The sequence below is a fragment of the Carassius auratus genome, chromosome 40, assembly GCF_003368295.1.
Source record: "Carassius auratus strain Wakin chromosome 40, ASM336829v1, whole genome shotgun sequence".
NCBI lineage: Eukaryota > Metazoa > Chordata > Actinopteri > Cypriniformes > Cyprinidae > Carassius > Carassius auratus.
Window position 1 is genome coordinate 13444568 of NC_039282.1, and position 16150 is coordinate 13460717.

Sequence of the window (16150 nt, forward strand, 5' to 3'; positions counted from 1 at the left end):
CCTCAAAGAGTTATATAAAAGAAGATTACTTAGGTTGCAAATGGACTTGTGAAGTAGCGAGAAGCAAATGCCTTTTAACCTTCATAGGAGTTAATCTGGATATTTAATGCACACCTAGCTCTGCTCTGATAATTTCACCAGAGGAACGGATAAGTAAAAGGAGCAATTACAAACTGGTATTTTTTTGTACCAAAAAAGATTTCACTGGTACCAAAAGTCATTTCTGCAACTGCACGTTTTGACGCTCGATATCGATTTCGAGGCTCCTTGCAAAACAGCTCTCTTCTCAGGATCAATGGAAATGTAATTTGAAAGAAGCTTCTTCTGCTCTAATGAAAAACTTTGCGAAATACATGTGGTGCAGGGCAGACAGAAGTCCCTAATGGCTGGTACAGATTAAAGGAGAAGAGATTCTCCTCTAATCAGCTGGCTATAACTCCCACTACTTAAAGGAGCATGTAACATTTACATTAGAAAATCATGGGCTTCTCATCGTGTTATTGGAGCCCTCGTTGTGATCTGATGTTTTCTGTTTGATTTCTTCTCCAGTGCCCCTCATCACTGCAAAGGGAAATGACATGGAGAGCCCAACAAAGGTAAGGGTTGACGTTTACTGTTGTGTATCTGAGTGAGGTAGCAGTTCGATTTTAAATTGTAGATCTGTATCATCTACTGTTCTTTAATGTGTATCCTCATGCATGCCTAAAGATCCATCATCCCTTGTTCAAGTTTAGTTTATGCAGCACTATAAATGCAAGCTTACCAATACACCCCAAATATAAATAGTGTGTGTGTGTGTGTGTGTGTGTGTGTGCATGTTTTTGTGACCTATCAGGACACAACTATGTATAATGACATGGGTATGAAACAGGTATTACAAGGAGAGGGTGACTTATGAAGACATAACCCATGTCCCCATTTTTCAAAACGCTTCGAAACCATACAGAATGAGTTTTTTTTTTTTTTTTGAGAAAGTAAAAATGCACAAAGTTTTCTGTGAGGGGTATGGTTAGGTGTAGGGTTGGTGTAGGGCCATAGAATATACAGTTTGTACTAGAGATCAACCAATATGGGTTTTTCTGTCGCCGATGCCAATGTTTAGAGGTCAGGGTTAGCCGATGGCCGATATGTGCTGCTGATTTTTAGGGCTGATATCTTTAATTTTTCCCCTTCATTTGCATGCTAAAATGTCTAACACTAATAATAAGTGGATGCACAATTTTTCTAAACTCATCATCATTTATTGAGCACTGACTTTAACCATCTCTCGAATCTTAATTTTTTGCACTGCATTGTATTAAAAAAAAAATGTATCCAAAGTTAACCAAACAAATCAATAAACTGACCAAGTATTAAATATATAAAACAGGTAATAAAGTTTTAGAGCATATATCAAGCAAAATTTTTCAAGTTTGTTGGAACATAAATGAAAACTTAAATATACATTTAAATAAAATAAATACAGTTTTTTAAATAAAAATCAGTTAAATTGAAAAAATATAAAAATATATAAAAAATAAATAATAGTAGTGCTGCAAGCACTCTAGCAACCAGCAACATTTGTGCTTGGTATAAATGACACCGAACATCTAAAGTGCATTCTAATTTCAAACTTACATCGCAGTCTGTTCATTATTAAAATAAAGTACAGTCAACCAAACATATACAAGGTTACACTAGTCAGTTTAAATAGACCGTAGTATACCGGTCCACTGTATAAGCCAAAGATGTTTTTGTTCATGTGAAGACGATGATCTTATCAGTCTATTTTACATAAAAAAATATTATAGTTTAACGTTCAGATACATTGCGAATATGGAAACATTTGGATATGTGCAGAACGAAACGTGACGTAAATACCAGATTTTTTTTTTTTTTTACCAAAAAATTCTAAATCTAATATTTTGCAGAACAGGATCAAACAAAAAATTACTGGTCATAGTATTTCTATAAAATTTTTCATGTGAAAAAAGTGGTTCACTGACTGCTCAGCACTGCCACAAGCGCCACAGTTACGTTTGGGATAATTTTATTTTTTAATACTAGTGTCATTTGAAAACATTGAAATTGTGTTTTAAAATAGAACAACGAGCACCACAAAACCATTTAAAGAGGCACATTCAGCGGTCTCCTTGACTGGAAACAGTCAACAAAGTAAAATGATCTTAAATGTATTCTCAAGAGATCAAATAGATCTCTTCATTTTATCAAATGATAATAATCACATCTATAAATTTTACAGTCCTGCTACCAGCATTGTATTCAGACTAAACCCCCTTTAATTCGGGTGGGAAAGCTTTTTTTCCAAGTGGCTTTTGCACATAAAAATAATACTGCTACATACGCATTTTGCAGCATTAAGTTTATTTAATTGATCGTTGATTTAAACGACGATCGGTCATGGAAATTATCTAATATTGACATCCCTAAATGCAAATGAGTTAGATGGAAACCTGGCTATTGTCTGCATCAAACCATGCTTCCGAAACAAAAGTCATTCACCATTCTGGGCAGCTCCAGGACAGCTGTCTCTCTGAGCACGGTGCTGTCTGTGAGCGGGGCAGAGTAACGTAGCCCTCAATCACACTGCAGTGTTTGTAAGAGCTGCCAACTTCTCCACCCCATTTACAGAGTGAAATTCTTTGACTACCTTTATCTCCCAGGACTGTTTCTTCACATGTGGCAGCAGCACTTTCCACCACACCAATAACATGAGGCTGACTGCAGATGTGCCTGACTTTATATCAGTGCTACTAAATATCAGCCAATATATCAGCCAATGCCGATATATAAAAAATGACAAATATCTGCCCGATTTCGTCCGACCGATATATCGGTCGACCTCTAGTTTGTACAGTATAAAAACCATTACGCCTATGTGATGTCCCCACTTTTCTCAAAAAAAAGCACGTGTGTGTATTTATGTATGTATGTATACCTGTAATTCATGCTTCTATTTCCATTTTGCAAAAAGGATCGTCCTGATAGAAAGCGAGTCACAGACTTTACTGAAGAAGCGGCGGCATGCAAAATGCTATTTTTATTCGACGACAATAATTCTGACTAAAATATACAGAAATATATTTCATAAACTACTTTTATGTAATGCATTATGTCTAGATTCTGGATTTGAACAGGTTGCAAACTTCAGAAGGCAACCATTTAATTTATTATCGGTTATCATTAGTTGCCAAGAAGTGCATCCCTAAATTAATTTAATCTCTGCGTTTTAATCAATACTTATTTAATCAAATCTTATTTGGTAGATCATCCATCTACAAATTGCCAGGCTGTGTCATTGTCCTGCAGTAGGCATTGCATTGAGCTTGTCTAACTATAAGGGATTTTGAAAGGGGACTTCACTGCTGAAATGCAGAGAGAATGATCCTCGCCGCAAGTAATGTTTGTCTCTTTTATTGTGTCAGCCGTTTCTGCTTTCCCCTATAGGTTTCATGGTTAATACATTCATTTTGTGGAGTAGCTTTTGTTGCGTTTTAAGCAGAAATGCCACTGACATTCTGGGTCAGGAGAGGGAATGAGGGACAGAGAGGAGGATAAAGAGAAGGTGAGTGCATTAGAATTAGTGGAAAGGAAGATGTGATATATTTGTGTATAGACCTTGACCCCAGTTCAGACGAGTTTGTATGTCTTAAGTTTTTAGTGCCTTTTTATTCCTTTTCTTTTTTGATATTTCTTCTCTTTCCTTCAAGCAAGTGAAATTAAAAGGGAAAATAGTTTGTTACCCTGGTTGTACCCTGGTTCACACATTCATTTAGAAACAAAGGAACCACTCCTATTCTTCGTATAGATACCAAGGTAGACATTTTAATGAAAAGTTCCCACTAGGTCCTTTCAAAAAGATGGAGACGAGGAGAAATAGACATTAAATGTTTGAGAAGCTTCTCTTGATTTGCAAAGCAGTGGGTGGGATGACAGGATGGACAATTGTTCAGGCTCTCCTACTGTTAAATCAATGTTCTTCAAAGACACACATCCTCGAGCTCATGGGGTGAGAGGATTGACTGGTGGCAATCAAGGATCCAAATGAATGGTGCTGCTGCAGCTTTCGTTGAAGTTTCCCTTTTCCTGCCTTTCGCAGTGTGTGTTTAGTAGGGTTTAGTTTGAACATAAATTACATGATGTTGGAATTAATTAAATCACAATTTAATTCATGTATCAATATTTGCTTAGAAATATTCAGTGACATAGAAAGAGAGACTTAAAAAAAGTATATCTGTTGAAAATAAGCCTATCATGAATGTTAGTTGATCATTCGTTCTGTAGCATCTTAGCAAATACGTAGAATTTTTATGACTCTGTGTGAAGTTTAAAGTCGTTCATCTTTGTCTATTTTTTTTTGTACCATTGCAGACCTTCAAACACTTACTGTATAATATGACATGCAAATAAAAAAAAATATTATTTATGCTAAATTAACCTTAAATGGACAGCCCTAGTGTTTTTATATTTATAATTATTATTATTTTTAATGTTTATATTGTAACATTTGCCAAAACGAGCAACGTTTCGTACAATAAAGTATTAATTTATATATTATTCAAATACTGAATATAATAAACATATGATTCATGCATATTTATTTTATTCCTTTTCCTTTTTTAACTACATAGCTGTTTTTAGGCAGTATTTCTTGAAACAGAAAGTTGCATCTCTAGGTTTGTTGGAGTTCCTTCTTTATCTAATGACTTTCCCTGATGAATGATTGATGTGATCGCATTAGAGCAGTCCGAGATATTTTAGGTTTGGCGTGTCATCACAGTGACACTGTTGCAAAGTTAATGTGTTAGAAAAGAAGAAAGTTGCTAAAAGTGAAATTGCTTTCTTATACAGATTCTTACGACTTACTTTCTTGTCTTAGGAGTCACTGCTATGTTAAAAAGAAGAGTTTTTAAAAATAGATGTACTAGTGTCGGGTTATAGGTAAAGTACATTTTTACTTTATAAAAGGATTTCTTTTTGAAGTTTTCTCTATAATACCTGCAGTTCATGTGACACAGTGTCTGTACAGGACCGTGGTTAAATGAAAATTTGGGGGGTCGTACCCTTGTCCTTGCTCTTGGATGCAGGTCAGGGATTACAATATGGTAGAAATATGGAGAAAAACCAACAACCTAAAAGTAATGTGATTTACAACACAACCATCCGCTCATAAAAGATATACCAAGGTGCAGTTTTCATTTTTACTTTTCAATCTTGCATGACCTTTGCTGTCAACCTTTTTCTCAATAACCGGCCGCATTGGTCATGCAGCTCGAGGAACGGCGCTGGACTCGGAATCTCAATGGCTCAGGGAACAGAGGGCAAATGAGACTCGACAGGCCACTGGTGTGTGCTGGAAATACTCCCATATATCTCAAGAAACGAGAGAGGGAACCAACCTTGGCCTGCATATGAAAAAAATGTGAGGTGGGTCCAATCAAGGATGTTTCCGAAGACTCTCTTGATTGAATTGCTCTTGGAAGGCGAGCAAACATATTAAACCCTGACTCCAATTAAGCTTGGCCCTGTAATTTCAAGCAGCCTTGTCTATGTGAAACGAATGGTGATTCATTTATACCTCTTCAAACAGGTTCAGTCCTGTCAGTGCTGGTTTAGCTGAAGGATATCGAGAGCCAGCTGGCAAATGTCACTCAAGCTACTTGCTACTGCTTGCAATCTCAGCATGCACTGGAAGTTCTGGGCCTAGCCATCTGTGCCAAACTGTTCTTTCTGTGGATCTCACGGAATCCTGCATGTTTTTAAAGTACTTGGAAGCAATGGGAATAGTAAAGGGATGGTGCTTTTCCAGGCATAGTTCCTTTCCTGTAGAAGGATGAGAAATGGCCATCATTAGGGATTAGCTTGAGACACACTCAGATCAGGCATCCATGGAAAGAAACTGGCTCCTCTGATGTGCTTTGTGACAACAATTCCTTAAACTACATGATATGGATGGGAAGTTAATTGTGATACTGCTATTGGCCATTGAATAGTAATTGGTTCATTGACGGCTGTATCAGCAGCATAACAGGCTCCTGGTAGCCCTGAGATGCCAGTTTTTTGAATTTATGGTTTCCTTGTATGACCTTGTAAAGCAAGTTAAATGGTTTTATGAGTCCCACATGTGTCTTGTGCTTTTTATTTGATATTCTTAGCACTGCCCACATGCAGCTGTTCTCTTCTGGGTGCATTGTTTTTGTCCCTGGTATCCCACCAATATGGTATCACATGTTGGTGGGTAGAGTTTGTCCTTCATTTCTTTTAGATTATGTTTGTGGACTATAATTTTCTTTATTTTGTGTTTGGAGAGTACCCCTGTAGAATACAATAAAAAAAAAAAAAAAAAAAAAAATAATGTGGTTTTGTTCTGCTTCAGTGTTATTTTAGCAATTTATGCAAAATATATGCTTATTAGGACTGGGACAACGCGTCGAGGTCATCGATGACGTCACCGCAAAAAATACGTCGACGTAAAATATGCGCATCGATTCGTCGACCTGTTTTTATTTCTCTAAAAAATGTTTGCAAAACGTTTACCTTATGTGCGCTGAATATACGCGATGGCCGGATCAACATTCTGTCCAGCGTTATATAACCAATCCAGGGGTTTTTCTGCATTTATCTTTTTTTTGGCGGCTGTCAAAGCCTTATTTGATCAGTGAGTGACAGTGACAGGGCGCGTACATGAGAGAGCCCCGGCTGCACGCGCACTCACAGTCTTCAAACAACATGAGCGCTTCTTGCTCTCTCTCTCCCTTGTGCATATTAATCAAATCAATAAAAACTATAGAAAAAGGGCGAAACACCAAAGTTTCACGCGCGCTCGCAGTCTTCTAACTACACGAGTGCTGTCTTGCTCGCTCTCTCTCTCTCTCTCTCTCTCTCTCTCTCTCTCTCTCTCTCTCTCCCTCATGCATATTAACCAAAATCATTAGACACGACAGAAAAAGGGCGGAACGCCAAAGTTTCACGTGGAGCATTCAGAGATTTTTTTTTTCTCCATGACAGGCTGCTGGCTCCCACTGTTAATGTTTTTTTTTTTTTTTTTTTTTTTTTTTGGAAAAGCACTCTCTGTATTAGCTTAAAGCCATCAAGTTTACATTGGTTACTGTATTCTTTCAGTTGCTCTAAACAAGTATTTTGGGTGACCTTTTTTATTGAATGCTAGACATCAAGTTGTTGTTATTTTCATCTGAAAGCTAGGCCCTATTTGTTCAGTAAGCTTGTTTCAGTAAGCTATGTGTTTTCAAGGCTTCAAGGTTTTTATTGAATGCTATCTCCATACAAGTGCAAAGTACTGCATTCTTAGTCAGTCTTTTATTTTGTAATTTTAAGAGCAATAAAAATATATTGCAATGTTAAGGAATTCATGTTTTTTTCATTCAGATATGTAAATCAACATGTATAAATTGTTAGTAGTCAATTAATGGGGAGATAATCGAAATCGAATCGGTCTGAAAAATTAATCGTTAGATTAATCGATGCATCGAAAAAATAATAGCTAGATTAATCGTTTAAAAAAATAATCGTTTATCCCAGCCCTAATGCTTATACGAGCTAACTATAGCATTTTATATACACATATTTCAATTGAATTTTAGTTAGCTTTCATTGTATTTCAGCTTTATTTCAGTTAACATAAAAAATATTTTTTTAATAGTTTAATTTTACATATGGTATAGCGTAGTAGTTCATATGTCTGTGATTAAAAAAAATAAAAATAAGTTAAAAGAAAAAACTTTGTTTAAGGATGATAGTGGAATTTGGAGTTTTACCATTTTAGTTACTATGCCGCCCGCAGTTGGAATCAACTTCCAGAAGAGATCAGATATTCTAAAACACTAGTCACATTTAAATCTAGACCTAAAACTCATCTGTTTAGCTGTGCATTTATTTATTGCATTTTTTTATTCTTGTTATTATTTTTCTTTATTATTATTTTACTTTCTTTTATGTAATGCGCTTTGAATTACCATTGTGTACGAAATGTGCTATATAAATAAACTTGCCTCGCCTTGCCTTACTGGGGTGCTTCAGGACTCAGTTTTTGGACCACTTCTCTTCTCTGTCTACATGGCATCATTAGGTTCTGTCATTCAGAAACATGGCTTTTCATACCACTGCTATGCTGATGACACTCAACTCTACCTCTCATTCCATCCTGATGATCCGACGGTAGCTACTCGCATCTCAGCTTGTCTAACAAACATTTCTTGCTTGATAATCACCTTCAACTCAACCTTGCCAAGACAAAACTGCTTGTGGTTCCAGCAAACCTATTGTTTCATCACAATTCACCATCAAGTTAGGCAAATCAACCATAACTCCTTCGAAAACAGCCAGAAGACTTAATAATAAGACTTATAGAAGAGTTATGATTGCTGATCAGCTGACTTTCTCAAAACACATCGATCCTGTAGATTTGCTTTATTCAACATCAAGAAGATCAGGCCCTTTCTTTCGGAACATGCTGCACAACTCCTTGTTCAAGCTCTTGTTCTGTCCAGGCTGGACTATTGCAATGCTCTCTTGGCAGGTCTTCCAGCCAGCTCTATCAAACCTTTACAATTAATCCAGAATGCGGCAGCAAGATTAATTTTTAATGAACCAAAAAGAATACACGTCACACCTCTGTTTATCAATAAGCACTGGCTACCAATAGCTGCTCGCATAAAATTCAAGGCATTGATGTTTGCCTACAAAACTACTACTGGCTCTGCACCCATTTACCTAAATTTATTACTTCAGACTTATGTACCCTCTAGAAGCTTTTATTCTGCAAGTAAACGTCGCTTGATTGTGCCATCCCAAAGAAGCACAAAGTCACTTTTAAATTAAATGTTCCCTCCTGGTGGAATCCCCAACTCAATCCGAGCAGCTGAGTCCTCAGCCATGTTCAAGAATCGGCTTAAAACCCATCTCTTTCATCTTTATTTGACCCTCTAACTTTAACACTCACTATTTTAATCCTATTAATATAATTTTTATTCTATTCTTAAAAAAATATACCTTTCTAATCTTTTTGTATTCTATTTTCTTTTCATTTATTATGCAATTATGTGTATACACACACACACACACACACAAACACACACATAGTATATAAGACCTCTAACACTAGCTTGCTCTATTCTTTTTCTATTATGCTTTCTTTTTATTATATTATTTTAAAGCCCTTGCTACATGTACTGTGTTAAGCTAACAGAGACTTGTTATAGCACTTATATATCTTTACTATTTTTGTTGTTTTTGATTGCTTCCACTGTCCTCATTTGTAAGTCGCTTTGGATAAAAGCATCTGCTAAATTAATAAATGTAAATGTAATAGACGACAGCTGTTGCAACGGCCCATTTTCTTTTTAGTCCGCTTCAGAAAGTATGAGCAGAGATGAAGAGGTGAAACCCTTGAGCCTTACTTAAACTAGAACCTAATTAAGTCAGTGCCTTTTACCCACCCCTGGCACTGAATTAAATCAGTTCTGATGTGGTCCTTTCTGCCCATGCATAAATTTTCCTCTCATTGCAATCAGATCAAAAATCTGACAGCACAAGTAGTCCGTGAAGACGTTTTGCCTGGCATCCTGTTATCCACTTTCTTCAAACTGATTTATATTGCTCCCCTGTTGATTATATGAGGAAAATGAGTCTGTGAAAGAAAACATGCATATAAGTGAGACATTTCTGTGCAGATGGGAGCTGTGTGGCACCGTGTTAGGTGATCTACATCTATGACATGGTTGGAGGGAGAAGATGTGCACAGTTTGATCAATGGAGACATGCCTCATTTTAAAAGAATATACAAAATAGAGAAAATGTATTTTAACCTAATTTTTTTTTTAGTGGCAGTTCACTACAGTGGTTGAATTTAGACACGCAACCTCTCATAAAGGCTTTTAACATGCCGATAGTCAATTAACCCTTTCTAGGCAGTTGCATGACTACATTCAGATCCATTAAAACAGTCATCAAAGCAGCGCTTTTGTAACAAATTCACTGGCCTCTCCAGTACCTTTCAAGACAATTACTGTTGGATTTCAAATCATTATTATGCATGGTCTGCTGCTAGTTTTTGTAAAGACTACGGTAGAACTATGGTGGTTTTGTGCAATTAAAGGTTATGGTTGGTATTTTGCCTACTTATTTGTTCAATATCTGTCAGTTAACCTATTGAAAGAGTGCACTTAGTATCTATTTATCCACAGAAGCACATTGGATGGTCTTTGGTGGACATAAATCAGCCTAATTATACAGGGCTTTTTGATGGAACAGTCTTTCAGACAGCCCACTGACTAGTTGATTTTGAAAAGATGTAATTTTAAAAGTCCTTTGTGTGGAAGGAAGCAGGTTTTTTTTTTTTTTTTGGCAAGAACCCACATAAAGAAAAAAAACAAAGTCTCATTGGCATTTAAAGCTACAGTTTGTTTAGTTTTTATTTGTTGTTTAAGAACAGGTTTATGCTAAATAGATCAAACCTGCATGATTAATTCATTAAATAGTGCTTCATTCTCTGCAATCAGTTTTAGACCAAAAAAAAAAAAAAGCATTAAAATGTGTTTAGACTTTGTGATCCGAACTTCTAGCCATTTATAAGTGATAATTACTGATCCACTTGCTAATTTGGTATGGTACTGTATAAACTATGAATATCTGTTACTAATCCATAACCACTAATATTCCACTGATTATTTTATCCAAAATAAAATAATTCAGCTGGGTACCATCTCAGGATTGGGGTGCGAAAATATTTGATATAATTGTATTATTGTGAAACATTATTTGTCATGTAATTTAATCCTGTGATGCACAGCTGAATTTTCATCATCCATTTCTGCAGTCTTCAGTGTCACATGATCCTTCAGAAATCATGATTTGCTGCTAAAAGACACATTTCTAATTATAACCAATGTTGAAAACAATTATGCTGCTTAATATTTTGATATTTACAATAATATGTGCGTGTACGTATATAAATAGACACATAAATATATGAATTTCATATTTATATGTGATTTGTTAAATATAAAAATAAATATATATTTTGTTTCTTAAATATATACATGCATATACACTACATGCACACACATATAGTATGTAATCCTACATCTGAATTTTGTCGAATCAGAGAAGTAGGGTCTAATTTGGACTATAACCAGACTACACCACTTCTTTTAGCTACACAGCTCCATTGTGTATTAGGAGCAAGGATGGTGATGGGAAACCTGGGGTGATGAGGATATGAGTGGAGGCGGCTCTTCCATCACAGTAAGCCCGTCTTTGCTTTTCCTTGTCCTTTGGGGCTTCAGAATCAATGGTTTTCTCTTCTTAAGGTTGCCGTGGATTGAACCCCTAACCGTGCCATGATTCACAACGTCACCTTGATGATTCAGCCTCTCCCTCTCACTGTAATGATGTGCCACACTTTGCCCTGTGTAAAGATATATGACTTGTATAAACTGTGTTCTCTAAGGGCTGCTTGGAACTCAGGACTAGAGTAATTGTTAGCAGAGTGGTAGCAATAAATCAAAAGCCATCTCCTTTTTTTTTCTTGTTATCCTCTAATATACCACAGTATGACTATGGAGAACATGGAATATTGCTAGAATTTGCTTGCTTCTATCCTCGTGTACCTAAGGATGTGAGCTCTGAGTTGAGTGGGGAAAGCTCGTTTCAAAGTTTGCAATAGGAAGTGTGATCGCTTCGCTCTTTCCTCCACAGTCGGCTGGCAACGCTGACAGCTCTGGTGGCAGACTGAGCCTGCTAATGTCCTAATTGAGCTGAGTGCTCAGGGTTAGAACAGCATCAGCTCCGGGCACCGAAACCACACAATTCACAGGAACTAATGACGTGGTGAATCATGATTTATTATTTCAAACAACCCAGAGGATCCTCTACACATTTTGTTTTTCTTTTAGAAATATAATTGAATGACACATTTATGCATATGGGAGACTTTTTCATTTTCAAAATGATCGTATTTACGAATTAAGTAAAAAAAAAAAACGCCACAATGTCGTAATTACCATTGGGGAAACTTGAGATATTCTTTGATCCATGGTTGATGGTACTTAATAAGTTGGAACTGCCTAAAGCAAGAATTACTATTGCTCATAGTGTTATTGATTTGATCTATGCATGCATTGTGTGTGTGTGTGTTTCTCCTTGATAATTGTATATGTATATATTATATACGGTACATATTTTTTATTTTGTCAACCTGAATTAATTTTGAAATAATTCTATGATTAAAGATTGTTTTATTTTTATAATATAATATAATTTTGTATTATATGATATTATGTAATAAACAGAAATAAGCAGAATATAAAAACAAAACTCTTTATCATATAAATTCAGAATTAATACAAATAAATTATTTGTTATAGGTTATATACAATACAGTACATAAATTATTCTTTTTTTGACAGATTTCTGTTTTTATACTTTATAAAATAAAATAACAATATATAATATACAAACACAATGGATTATATAAACCTGTAAGACCTTTGTTCATCTTCGGAACACAAATTAAAATATTTTGATCAAATTTGAGGGCTTTTTGACCCTGCAGACAGTAACTGAGCTATCATGTTCAGGGTGAGTAAATAATGACGGAATTTTCATTTTTGGGTGAACTATCTATTTAAATTTGCCCCAGAAATTGATTTTTATGACTAAAATCAGAGCGCCAACCTCCCGCTCTCTCTCGTGAAGCCAACAAGGAAGTGACTGAAACCGTAATTTATTGACTGGCCGCTTTAGGCTGGCTTCTGGCTGAAAAATGTTAAAATGCCCAACTTTACAGCAGAAAAAAAACATGTTTACAGCCTGGTGCAAAAAATTATTTTGGTCTATATAGCTGATTTTACCCTTCATGACAACTGTGAGGGGGATGAATTTTTTTATGACTCATCCGTTTAAATTATATTAAGACTTAAAGTTCTGTGACGTCACCTGTAGTCTGCTGAATAGCGGTTTTGAAGCCTAAAGTTGGCTTTAATAGTCCTGGATTGTCTTGTCAAAAGGAAAGATGCATTGAGTGCCTCCAGGCTGGACTATTATTTACTTCCTGGTCCATTTGTAAACACTCCTTCTACACCTCTAATGTCGTCTTTCTCTCAACTTCTCTCCTCAGATCCATAACGCTGACAAACCTCCCTCTGAGACTCAACTGGGTGAGTATCCAAGCGGCTTCTGTTTCCTTTCACATCCTGCAAAATCAATAGGTTTGTGAGGAGCTTTTGAAAGGTACCAAAATCCCACTGAATTAAAAAGTCGTATTTTAGTACCATTCCAGTCAGGTAAGCCCGTGTTCTTATCATATTTCATTTTATGTTTCTTCTCCACCTACTGCAAATATCACTGATGCCTCATCTAAAGAGAAAATGATGAGGTTTATTTTAGATGGCTTTAGCCGGCGCCACTCTTCATGCAGCAGGATTAGATTTTAGGGCACAGCTAATTGATTTGGGTCAACGTTTGCAGTGCGCTGTACGTGTTTGATATTTCAGTGAAGCGAGGCGAATGAGGGCAATCCGGTATGATGTAGCCACGAATGAATAGATCATAGGGGATTATTACAATACTCATAATTCTGCCTAAAGTTGACAAAGGTGTGAAACAATTCGAATGAAACGAATGACCTCTTTATCCCTAGTAACCATTACAGCTAAATTGATTCTGGTGTTTTGCTTTTCTTTTGTCTTTAACTGGACTAAGTGCTCTCAGCATACTAATTACTCTAAAGTGTGTAAAGGTCAATTATAATTTGCTGTCGCTTCATAACAAAGGAAATCTCAGTGGATGAGGCGGGAGAAGGAAGAGAGAAACGATCATGACGTGTTAAAGATGAGAGTAGATCAACAGTTTGAGTATAAACTGATGCACGGATTTGAAATTATGATTTATAAAAAGCAGAATAGAGTTAAACTGTCTGTTTTAAATGATCCGTTGTCTGACTCAAAACTAGGCAAGTATGACAATTAAAGCTGCGGTAGGGAACTTTTGACGCTCTAGCGGTTAATAAACACAACTGCTTGCGTCTTGCGGAAGAACATCGTAGCTGGAGCTACTTCTCTCTGTTTATGTCTATGAAGAATCACAAAGGTACTGGGTTACTCCGCTGTGGGATCCCCGAAGCAATCTAAAATAGTCCGAATATAAACACTTATTATAGGTGCACCCTAGTGATTCAGGACAAGCTAAAAACACGGTTTGGAAAATGGATTCATGGTGTACTCGCTTATTATATACATTTTTCTACATTTTGAACACAAACAAAGTTACGGACCGCAGCTCTGATTGGTTGTTTCTTACCGGGAGCGCATGACTTTCTGCAAATGGCAATAGGACCACTGGGAGGAGCCAGGGGAGCTTGATTTTTTTTCACAGATTATCGGTCTCATATTCTACTGTCAGGACATAATGACAGGTTTAATAAATATGTAAAAAATATTTTTTTACTAAAGTTCCCTACAGCACCTTTAATCAAGTTCATAAAGTGGATTTGGAGTCTGTCGAAAAGTAATGACTTCTATACATCAAACATTTGAAGGAGGTCTGAATTGCAAAGATGGTTTTATAATTTCACTGAAGTCTCATTTTCAAAAAGGTACTTTTTGAAAATCTTATGTCTCAGCCAGTAGTATGTTTAAGAAAACTCGGAGCTTCTTCTTGCACCAAGCATGTGACACAAAACAATAACCTTTATGGTTTTGAAGTTCTTTTCTTTTTCTCATTTGTCTCCCAGAAGTGGTTAGTTGCTTGAAGCGCTTTAGGCGTATATGTCAGGGAGGCATTCGTTCGAGCTTTGTGTTCTCATGTAATGCTCTCTACAAATATAGCGAAAAGTCAAGCGCACTAGCATAATCTGTAAAATTATTTCTGGATATTGTCTGCGCAGCTAAAAATATTTTAGACCAGAGTCAACCTCATATCGGAATATTGAAAAGTAGCTTGAAATGCATCATTCCTCCCAGAAGAAGCAAGAGTGTGCTTGATCTCAGCTATTGTTTTTGAGAAGGGTTTGAAGGCCTGCATGAACTCATTCGCCGTCGAAACGAGACCCAGCAAAGTAAGCCAATCATGCTTCCCGAGTCACCCAGCACTCCAGAGCTGTAGTGCCCGATGCCTCTTCATCCCTGTGCATAACAGTCACTTCACACAGTTACGGTTGCCATGGCAGTGACTTCATATCGGCCCTGTCTTATCTTTTAGAAAGTCAAGAGCCCTTTTTTAAACCTAATGAAGCGTGAAGAAGAGTTGGATGGAGTGGTTTGGAAATTATGGGTTATTTGAACATGTGGAAAGGTATAAAAGCATGCATTTTTTTTGTTTAGTGACGCGTCAAACTGTAAAATTGTAAAGTGATGTTCTGAGGTGTCCTTGAGAATGTTTATGTATCTGATCGAATTTAAATTTGGGTGAACACTTTTTTTTTTTCACACCATTGAAAGTCTTCTCAAAACTTTCATATGGTGCCTCGGGGAGGGTAAGATAACAGTTCCTCCGGGTTTTATTTTTAAGACGGAGATTTTTCAGGGGGTTTTGAAATCAGGCTTTAATGATGTCCGTTTGACTGCAGTCCCTCTGAATCTGAAAAAAAGAAAAGGATATTCTCAAAAATGACAGACTTATATCTAATAATGATGGATTAAAGGAATAGTCTACCCAGTCATTAATTATTTTTGTCATTATTTGCTCGCATTGCTTTATCTAAAACCTGTATGATATTATTTATTCTATAGAATGGAAAACAATGTTTTCCAGAATGTCCAAGCTCAAATAAATAAATAAAGATAAAAAGCACCAGAAGATACAATTAAATAGTTTCCGCTCCCTTTCTTGCTTTGCCTTTTAACATTCCAAACCAACACAGCTTTAGCATTCTAACATCTCTTTGGATCAAGATGGTGCAGCAAGGTGAGTAAATAATGACCGAATAGTTTTTTGTGAACTATTCCTCTAATAAATTACTAGTTGACAAACACCAAGTTTGTTTAAAGTCTAGAACGAAGATTTTCAAAAGCTTGTTTTATCTAAAAAGAGAGAAACCTTTGCCCTCGCTATCAGTGACTCATTTTTCAATATTATTATATCAGGTGTGTCTGATGTCCCTCTTCACCATGGTACCTCTCTGGAACATCTTTTT

General features: G+C 36.3%; 1 protein-coding gene across 1 annotated transcript in view; it reads left to right on the forward strand.

Annotated features, from left to right (window-relative positions):
- Positions 1 to 16150, forward strand: part of b3glcta (beta 3-glucosyltransferase a) — a 70405-nt gene that overhangs the window by 9781 nt on the left and 44474 nt on the right. Inside the window, exons 2-3 of the mRNA XM_026226720.1 lie at positions 550 to 596; positions 13136 to 13175. Coding sequence (XP_026082505.1) covers positions 550 to 596; positions 13136 to 13175 — 87 coding nt within the window. The remainder of the gene's footprint in view (positions 1 to 549; positions 597 to 13135; positions 13176 to 16150) is intronic.